General features: G+C 48.3%; 1 protein-coding gene across 3 annotated transcripts in view; it reads left to right on the forward strand.

Moving 5' to 3' along the window:
* LOC120655254 (putative callose synthase 8) overlaps positions 1–9,139 on the forward strand; it is a 51,137-nt gene extending 41,998 nt beyond the window's left edge. For all 3 annotated transcript variants that reach the window (XM_039933002.1, XM_039933003.1, XM_039933004.1), the window contains 11 exons: positions 81–149; positions 315–501; positions 583–694; positions 911–1,030; positions 1,113–1,228; positions 1,307–1,390; positions 6,622–6,734; positions 6,819–7,048; positions 7,378–8,226; positions 8,344–8,529; positions 8,616–9,139. In XM_039933002.1, coding sequence (XP_039788936.1) covers positions 81–149; positions 315–501; positions 583–694; positions 911–1,030; positions 1,113–1,228; positions 1,307–1,390; positions 6,622–6,734; positions 6,819–7,048; positions 7,378–8,226; positions 8,344–8,529; positions 8,616–8,846 — 2,297 coding nt within the window. In that variant the 3' untranslated portion in view covers positions 8,847–9,139. The remainder of the gene's footprint in view (positions 1–80; positions 150–314; positions 502–582; positions 695–910; positions 1,031–1,112; positions 1,229–1,306; positions 1,391–6,621; positions 6,735–6,818; positions 7,049–7,377; positions 8,227–8,343; positions 8,530–8,615) is intronic.
* The last annotated feature ends 1,456 nt before the right edge of the window (positions 9,140–10,595 follow it).

Here is a 10,595-nt window from a genome sequence, read left to right on the forward strand (position 1 = left end):
GTATCGTTCTCATTTGTTGTATTATGATTTAAGACCATGGATCCCCCATCTCACTCCTATTTTTATGGTAAACTTCCTAGTTCGGGGAATGATGTACTACAAAAAGGCATTGAGACTACAGGCTTTCTTAGACAGGACAAGTGATCAAGGTGCGTATAAAAATCTTGTCCTAATGAAATTCAAGGGTGGAAATTTATAACCTAGGACTGTTAGACATGTAAAATTATGGTAGAAGTTCTTGTGTAATCTTCATCTCTGAGTTTCTTTGGAAACTGTTGTTTTTCCACTAATTCAATTTTACAAAACTTATGCAGAATCATACAAAGGACTTTTGGCAACTGAGCAAGGAAAAAATAAAAGAAACATCCACCAATCATTATCAGCTGAAATTGAAGCACTTGCAGATATGAAATTTTCATATATCATTTCATGTCAGAAGTTTGGGGAACAGAAAATCAAAGGTGATCCCCATGCTCAAGACATTATAGATCTGATGACCAGGTATGCATTGGAACATATATAATTGTAGAAAATGATGGTCACTAGAGTTTTACTGACCTTTTTCACTTGTGCCCAATAAAGGTACTCTGCTCTACGGGTCGCTTATATTGAAGAGAAGGAAGTCATAGAAAATAACGTTCCTCACAAGGTTTATTCCTCTGTGTTAATAAAAGCAGAAAATAATTTGGACCAGGTAATGATCTCAGGTTAAGACTAAAAAAGTAGGAAACTTGTATTGAGTACACCTAAGATTTCTTAAAAGTACCTCTCTCCTATTTTGTCATAATGACTATCTTCATTAGTCATTAAGCATGATTATCATCCCCAATTAACAGCCTTTCTTGTAAAACATATGATTCTTTCACTCTAATCCCATGGCGTTTGCTGATTTTGTTGGTTCTGTCCATAGGAGATTTACCGTATAAAGCTGCCTGGTCCGCCCATCATTGGAGAAGGGAAGCCTGAAAATCAGAACCATGCCATTATCTTCACTCGTGGAGAAGCTCTACAAACAATTGATATGAATCAAGTAATGAATTGCACATGCTTATATAATCATGTTCACTCTTTTCTTTAAAGATTTTATGTTCATGTATGCAACTTGATATCAGGACAACTATCTGGAAGAAGCTTACAAAATGAGGAATGTCCTTCAAGAGTTTGTAATACATCCTAGGGACCAAGCTCCAACCATACTTGGGCTTAGAGAGCATATCTTCACTGGAAGGTCTGTAATGTTACGACATATTTCTTTGAAATGTGTTTTGTCTATAGTAGGATAATTATGCTATTATTGTTTGTGCAGTGTTTCATCTCTTGCTGGCTTCATGTCATATCAAGAGACAAGCTTTGTCACAATTGGACAGAGATTTCTTGCTGATCCCCTTAGGTGAAAACACGCCTCTTATTTTATCTTATAATGTAGGCAAAAACGATGCAAACTAAATTCTTTTGCTTTAAGTTCTAACTTCTGATGGAATTATGTTCTACATTAGATGAAAATCTGAATACTGTTAGAGTATATTAGGCAACTCCGGATATAGTTAGTTTAGGATTGATTGTAATCCCGGGATAACCTTTCTTATCTCTAGGAGAGGCTACTTGCCCTCCAAGCCATGTACTCCTATATATACTGCCCAAAGGGCTCAAGCAATATATCCTATACATTATACGCATCCTACCTTTCTTACATGACATCAGACGCCTAGGTTTTAGATCCTGACCTAGCCGCTGCCGCTTCCGCTGCAACCCGCGCCGCCCCCAGGGAGATCAATCTCCGCCGGGGGCAGCGCCCTCGTAGGATGCGCCGCGGATCCCTCTGATCCGCGCCGCCGCCGTCGTCAACCAGCAGCAGAAGGACCTACCTCTTCCCTGGCCGCCCCATGGTGGTGGTGCTCGACGTCCCCGTCAGGAACCACATCGCCATGGGGGCGCCACTAGGCCTGCATGCCTCCGCGTCGTTGTCGCCCTCGGCCCCGCATCCGGATCTGCCTGCCCCAACCGCACATCAGGCCAGGCGGCCCGCCTCTTACCAGCGCCGCCGCACCGCTTCCCCAAGCGCGCGTGCCCTGCGCGGCTGCGGAGGACCGCCGCGGGATGCCAGGCCACTGCGCCATCGGGGCCGGCGGGCCGCCGCACCGCCAATCGACGTCAACGCCGAGCTGCAGCACTGCCGCCGCCCTCCACTACCGGTCCTCTCCAACGCGCCGCCGCGGGCCTGCTTCCCCTCCTCCCTCGGCGCCGCGCTGCTGTCCGCAAGGTCGTGGCTGCAGGGCGGCCTCTGGGGGTCGTCGGGCTGTTGCACGGCCGGAGCAGAGGAGCCGCTCGGGTTGCACCTCTCCCGTCGAGCTCCCTCGCCAGTGGGTTCTTGCCCCCTTCACCGATTTGCCTCTGGTCCTGTCTCTACCGATGGGTGTGAGGATAAGGTTGGGGGGCAACGCTACGTGCACCCGAGATTGCACCCGCAGGTTCGTCTTGATGTTGCTGCTGTTTTTCTTTTCCAATCTAAGATCGGTTTGCATCGCCCTGCCGTTCGTCACTGGTCTTCGTCGACACTCCCGAAGGACGAGGTTGTTGCTGCGCCCTTCCAGGCTGCAGCGACGACGTTCGTGATCAAGTCACCCTACCGGTGTCATTGCCTTTTTAGGCCGTGGCGCCACTCACCGCCGGTCTTCGTCAAGCAGGCGCTCAAACCGCCTCCGCGCCTCCAGCTGTTCTCGCGCGGACATCGCCACCGATGTTCCTGAAGGAAGACGTCGTCGCCACCCCTGATCTGAGCGCGACACTTGCTGCAACCTGCCCCGTCGCCACCCCTGTCCTGAGCGTGACCTAAGTCGCAGAACGCGCCGTCTACCATCGTCATCCGCCGCACCGTCCTGCTGCTGTCTTCGGCTAGAAGCTGCTGAGTTTGTGTACTCGAGCACCTCAACGACGCTTCGACCCGCGCCCCCTCCACGGCTTCGACTACGTCCACCTCGACTTCGGCTACTACGGCACTAAAGGGCTATCATCTGCATGAGTCTCCAGTCAAAGCTTTCGCACCGGCGTTCCGACTGCAGGGGGGATACGTCTCCATTGTTCTCCAGTCTGACCGTTCGTGTTGCTACCGCTACGACTGCGGGGGGATGTTAGAGTATATTATGCAACTCCGGATATGGTTAGTTTAGGATTGATTGTAATCCCGGAATAACCTTCCTTATCTCTAGGAGAGGCTACTTGCCCTCCAAGCCATGTATTCCTATATATACCGCCCAAGGGGCTCAAGCAATATATCCCACACATTATACGCATCCTACCTTTCTTACAAATACATTATTGCGGAACCCCAGATACACGTAATGTCATTTAAAAATGGCTGATGACATTATGCCTCTTGTTTTCAATCTTCACAGAACGGCACTTTGACAAAGTTGAATGGGGCGTGTTCAGAACGTTACATTTTAGAACTGAGCCTAGGTTACCTAGTTTCGAGTCCTCTTGTACAGTTCCACTTAGTTTCTCCTAGGTTTTTTTTCCTTTGCAGAATGTTACTTTTATTTTAACTTTGTCAAGTGGTTTGATGAATGGTTCATGAACTACCAATGCATCCCTGTACAATAATAGGATTGGTGTAATGGATGATTATATTGCATTGAGGCCTCAGTCGGTATATATAAGAGTACAAGACTTGGGGGGTAAGGCTCCCCGGGATACATATGGCAGTCTACGATACGTATATCTACAACTACCAAATATACTCTAATACTCTCCCGCAGTCACAGCGGGAGCACTGCAAACGGTGAGACTGGAGAAGAAGCCGAAAGCAGGAGCCAACGGACTATCATCCCCCCGCAGTCATAACGTCTATGTGGTGCGGATGCTGTGACTAGAGAGAAAACCAGCGAGTAACTCATGCGGATGGTAGCCCTTTGTGCCGATGTCGAGGTAGCCGAGCCGGAGGGCGAGGAGCCATGGTCGAAGGTGCCGTGCATAGGATAGCCGTGGTCGACGTAGAGCTGTCGAGGTTGCCGAAGACGAGGTAGCCGCACATGAAGCCGCGAGCGCACGAGGAGGCGCCATGGTGGTGGCGTAATGGAGAAGACGCCGGAGACGAAGATTGCGACGTGTCGAGGCAGTCGTAGAGGGAGCGATGCCGAAGTCGATGCAGTCAGGCCATCAGGTGACACATGCCCGAGTTTGCCAGGCTCGGGAACGCATTGGGGACGATGGGCACGCACCGGTGTTGCCAATACCGGACGTGTAAGGGAGAATGCAAAACCAGACGCCGTCGCCGGGGGGAACAACAGAGAAGGCCTCCATGGTGGTCGCAGGCGCAGAAGAAGGCGGGGTAGAAGGTGCCAACGCCTGCTGTTGCTGGAGTAGACGAAGTAGTCGGGGACGAGATGGCGACGCTGGCGACGTAGTTGTGCTAGACGAAGCAAGGAGGGGAACCCGGACTTTCCAGCACAAGGCCGAATGATCCGGATGGCACGGCGGCGGTGCTCGAAGGAGATGGCGAAGAACTCGTACAGCTTGACGAAGACCATGCGCGAAGCGCGCAGCGACGAGTCGACGATGAGGTCGTCGACGTGGTCGGCGGCGGTGAGGAAGCAATGGCGGAGAAGACCACGGGGTGACACCACTACTGCCCGAAGAGGCGATGCGGCGGCAGCCCTCCGTGCTCGGTGAAGCACGCACTCTCAGGACAACCGTCCCAAAAGCGGATGCGCCACGACAGTGCACAGTTCGGGTGATCAGTCCGACGGTGCAACCATGGCAACAAAAGATGTCGGGGACGACCGGCGGGAGGACCATGTGGCGAAGGAGCCTGGCGGCGCCGCGGGAGGGGCGCCCCAACCTTCACCGCACACCAGGATGGGCCACATGGACAGCAGGAGCCGGTGACGATGTCGATGTGGAGGCGTGCAGAGTCGACGGGCGGCGGGCGACGGGCGACGCAATCCCGATCAGAGATCAGGCAAAACTGAAAAGGATACAACAGCAGCAGACCTGTGTAGAACTCTTGGGTGCGCAGAGCAGAAACCCCCCTGCCGCTCACTTATCTCCCCAAGTCACGGTCAAGAAGACCACGATTCAGAGAGAGAGAGGGACGGGAGGGGTGAGGATGCCGCCTCGCACCAGCACCAGGCGGCGCAAGGAAAGCGGAGAAGGGGCCGTCCGCCTGGTCGCCGTACCCGCAGCGGCGGGCACCCAGCGCACGGGCGGAAGCAGGGACGGGGCGAAGAAGAGGGGCGGTCCGCCTGGCGCCGGACCCGCAGCGACGGGCGGAGCAGGGACGACGGAGAAGGGAACTCACAGCCACAGCTCGGAGAAGGGCCGCCACAACGTGCGGTGGAGGGGAGTGAAGGAGCGTTGGTCATGGAGCCGCCACCACCAAGGCACGGTACATGGCCGGACCTGGAGGTGCAAGGCGCTTGTGGTGCCGACGCCGGGAAGAAGAGGAAGGCGCTCCCCCAGTGAGTTCTTCATCTGACCTGCTGCTAGACGCGAGGAGACGACGACGGCAGCGGATCAGTTCGATCTGCCGCAACACCTAGAAGAACGGCATATCGAGGGATCCGCCGGGAGGAGGTGGAGGGTGCGCCCTCCGGCATAGATCGACATCCCGCCGGGGGGGCGCTAGGGGACTGGCGTGGGGGCGCGCTGGGGACGCGTCCTCGAAGTCAGGAGCGCCGGCGACGGGAGAGGAGGGGCGCCGGTGGCGCGAGCAGCGGAAGGCTAGGGTTTGAGGCCTAGGTGAGAACTCAAACTCGTGATACCATGTAGAATAATAGGATTGGTGTAATGGATGATTATATTGCATTGAGGCCTCGGCAGGTATATATAAGAGTACAAGACTTGGGGGGCAAGGCTCCCCGGGATACATATGACAGTCTACGATATGTATATCTACAACTATCAAATATACTCTAATAATCCCCCCCCCCCCACACACACACACACATTCCCTTGTTCTGTTGAGTTAAATGTAGTAGTTATGCCAATTGTTCAAACATGACTATGGTCCCCTTCTGTAATGGAATCAATCCTTCTCTAGATTTCTGTGTCCCTTTTTATTTGATTTCTCTGGTTGTTTCTGCATGGGCTTGGCCACAAAGTACCAACTAGCAAGATATGATTTGTTTCTGCAAGTTCCTGTATGCATGGTTCAGCAGTGGCCTCAAGTGAGGCAGCAGTAGTAACATACGTGTGGCATGGCACAAATATTGGTGGATGGTACTAAGGCTATATGGTGGCTGCGAGAAGGGAGTACTACAGAAGAGGAGATGAAGGCGGTAGGAGCAATCTGTAGTTGCAGAAAAGAAATTAATTGGATATTGACATATTGTGGCATTTTGAGAAGAAAGCTTTGAAATGGACGTGATAGATTCCATTTCCAGGTTATAAATGGCATTTCAGCAGTTTAGAGTGCATAGATGACAGTATCTTTTTACCTTTTGTTAATATCTATATAAATTGATTTCTTACAGATTGATAGTGTTGGAAACTTAGTATCAAGGTCAAGAGTCCCATCTTGTATTATACTCCAGTATTCATAAATTTCTACATATGATATGCGTATGCAAGAAGCCCATTCGGAAGTTAACTATATAACTCAAATGGATATTTTCCTGACTGTAGGGTACGATTTCACTATGGCCATCCAGACATTTTTGATCGGATATTTCATTTAACAAGAGGTGGTGTAAGTAAAGCATCTAAAACTATAAACTTAAGTGAGGATGTATTTGCTGGTAAGTTTAAGTTTTCCTTCTGTTGAAACTGAAATCATCATACCATTTTCTAAAATAATTGCTGCTTTGGAATTATTTTTACAGGGTATAATTCCATATTGCGTCATGGAAATATAACTTACAACGAGTACATTCAAGTTGGCAAAGGGCGTGATGTTGGTCTAAATCAGATTTCAAAATTTGAAGCTAAAGTGGCAAATGGCAACAGTGAACAAACAATAAGTCGTGATATTCACCGGCTCGGTCGGCGATTTGATTTCTTCAGGATGCTTTCATGCTATTTTACGACAGTGGGATTTTACTTCAACAGCCTAGTATGCTCTCTCTCTCTCTCTCTCTCTCTCTCTCTCTCTCTCTCTCTCTCTCTCTCTCTCTCTCTCTAAAGTAAAAAAAAAAAATCAACGATGTGAAAATGTTAATAAGTCATTTTTTTAGTTTAAGGCTTATTTTAAACGTTTACTTCAACAGCCTAGTATACTCTCTCAATCCCCCTCCCTCTCATCTCCCTCCCTCTTTCTCTAAAGTAAAAAAAAATCAAAAATAATGTGAATAATGTTAAAGTTCCCTGTTATAACAGTTACAGTAATAGACCTTAGCATTACCTATCAGTCTAATTATTTCAGTTGATCCATATGTTGCACAGATATCAGTTGTTGGGGTTTATGTTTTCCTCTATGGGCAATTATACTTGGTTCTCAGCGGCCTGCAGAGGGCTCTGTTACATGATGCCCAGACTCAGAATATAAAATCCTTGGAAACAGCCCTTGCATCTCAGTCTTTTCTCCAGCTGGGACTTCTTACAGGATTGCCTATGGTGATGGAACTAGGTCTGGAAAAGGGTTTCCGTACAGCTCTGAGTGATTTTATCCTCATGCAATTGCAGTTGGCTTCAGTTTTCTTCACGTTCTCTCTTGGAACAAAAGCACACTATTATGGCCGTACTATTCTCCATGGGGGTGCTAAATACCGGCCCACAGGGCGTAAATTTGTAGTTTTCCATGCAAGCTTTACGGAAAACTATCAGTTGTATTCCAGGAGTCACTTTGTCAAAGGATTTGAGTTGGTCTTCCTTTTGATAGTCTACCACATCTTTAGGAGATCTTATGTGAGCAGTGTGGTGCACGTGATGATCACATACTCAACGTGGTTTATGGCAGTGACTTGGCTGTTTACTCCTTTTCTCTTTAACCCAGCTGGTTTTGCTTGGCAAAAAATTGTTGAGGACTGGGCTGACTGGAACAGGTGGATGAGGAATCAAGGGGGCATAGGAGTGCAACCAGAAAAGAGTTGGGAGTCATGGTGGAACGCTGAGAATGCACATATACGGCACTCAGTGTTGAGTTCTAGAATTCTTGAAGTGCTGCTCTCGCTACGCTTCTTTATATATCAGTACGGACTTGTCTATCACCTGAATATATCTCAAGACAACAAGAATTTCCTTGTCTATTTGCTTTCGTGGGTTGTCATAATTGCCATTATTGGATTGGTTAAGGTACCAACTTCATCTCCAAAAATTTCTCTCTCGTTTCATGCTACCGAGATTCATTATTCTTATGCTGATTTCCCTTTCCAACTATAATATTCTCATGTTTATTTGAATCTGCTGCAGCTTGTAAATTGTGCTAGCCGTCGGCTGAGCACGAATCACCAACTCATCTTCAGGGTCATAAAACTTTTGATATTCCTGACGGTGGTTACTTCCTTAATTCTTCTCTATTGTCTCTGCCAATTATCCATCCTGGATTTGATCATCTGTTGTCTCGCATTCATACCAACTGGTTGGGGTCTTCTCCTTGTAAGTATCAAGTGGCAGCTCACTGTTGATGTTAAGACAATTTCCTTTTTACTGTAGCCCGCCCTAACTCCCCACATGTCTTGCAGATTGTTCAAGTTCTGCGACCAAAAATAGAGTACTATGCGATATGGGAGCCTATTCAGGTCATAGCTCACGCTTACGACTATGGAATGGGATCTCTGCTCTTCTCCCCAATTGCTGTGCTCGCATGGATGCCTGTTATCTCTGCCATCCAAACTCGGGTTCTTTTCAACAGAGCATTTTCCCGGCAACTACAGATCCAACCTTTTATTGTAGGCAAAACTAAAAGGAGATAGCGTAGTGATAGCTTCATACGGATGCACAATGGGGGTGTGAATATGATCGATTGGTTGGTCCTCGGGGCAATAAGTTTGTTGTAATGTAGTAGTGTAAATATTATGCGGTGTGATCCATCATTCTTTGGTCCACGCCTTTGACGGATCTAACATAGTAACAGCTTGGTTTCGGTTTCTATTATACTGTAACTTTTCATACCATTTCTGTAACAAGAAACAGCTACACCATTGTTCTTAGATGGGTCTTGAATAATACAGTTATAAAGGTACCACTGACCCTGTTTTCTTTTAAATGTACGATGTTTAGGACAAGTAAATTAGTTTATTTTGAGGTAATTAGTTTATCCTAAATATCATTATTTAGAACAGAGGTTAGTATGCATGTGAAATAATACTACTCATCCTGCTTGTCCTTAATGTGTGGTGGTGTGGCCAGTACCAATCATACGCCACATTGTACCTATGAAAAATGAATAAGGTTCCTTGAGATTAAAAAAAATAGTTTGTTCCTGGAATCTATTAGCTAGTCATTCTCATTGTTTTCCTATTCCTTTTCGTGCATGTTCTCCTGAGCTGTGGCGGTGTGGCCTGTGAGCAAGTTTGTTCCAGACCAGATGGGGCATATCACCTGAAGAGTAGTCTTGGCGCATGATGATCTTATATTCTTATTTGCTGTTACGTTGTTATGGTGACACGTTAGTGTTTTTCTCGGATAATATGTTGCTGCCAACAGATCCGTCGCGCACTTTACAATAGGAGCTTGACAAAGAATTCGTGCGCTTGCACTACTGCCTGACTCTTCTTGATCGGAAAACATTCCGGTGGACACGCTTCTGAACAGAAGAACAAGTTCAGCGGGTGTGTGTGCCCTTTCACAATTGAATGGCCCAAGCATTGCAATACGCAGCATACATTGCCCAATGCCCATGTCGCACAGTTAATTACAGAATTGCCGGAGGTGGCCCCAAACGGATTCAGGAGCAGATCAACTAGCCGAGTTTGCGATCTGTGTCGATAATTCCCCAGTGATGGACCCAAGTAATATGATATTACTTTGTCCATCTCCTAATGTACCCCAGCACTCATCACATACAAAATACCTTGCAATTTCTTTATGTCATTTCAAGGGACACAGCACCACCAGGATGAAAAAAACCCCCCCCTCTGTCGTCCATAAATAATAATAAAAAAAGGGGGACGGCAGGAGCCACCGGTAGATAAAAGAAAGGAACTGGTCCATGCCATGCTCACCTCTAACCCTCAGCATAATCCGCGAGGCGACGGGCGATTAAACATCACGAGAGAGGAGGGGAAGGCCCGAGCTGGGGGCCGCGGCGTGCATGTGCCGCCGGTTGGCTGGCTGGCTGGCTGCTGGCAGAAAGAGAGAGAAGCTCACGGGTGGTACAGGTACTCTCTTACCACTGATCTACTACTACTTGCATTGAAAAAGAAAACCCTGCAGGGACAGCCGTAGGACAGCGTCAAGCAAGGAGATCGACGCGCATTGGCCGGCGAACACGGCAGTGGCGAGCCGAGCACAAGCTAGGGATAGACGACAGGAAATGGTAGAAGGATGTATATGATTTCTTTATATGGTAACATATATGCGTGCGTGTGTGTGTGCAGCGCAAGGAAGGCACCGTGTGCATATGCACATATGCGAAGAGCACAAAGGGGAGAAGCGAGGCAGGGATGCGATGCGAGTGGATAGAGAGGGCGAGGTAGCTGGTGATCGAACACAGCAGCACG

Source organism: Panicum virgatum, chromosome 1N (genome assembly GCF_016808335.1).
Source record: "Panicum virgatum strain AP13 chromosome 1N, P.virgatum_v5, whole genome shotgun sequence".
NCBI lineage: Eukaryota > Viridiplantae > Streptophyta > Magnoliopsida > Poales > Poaceae > Panicum > Panicum virgatum.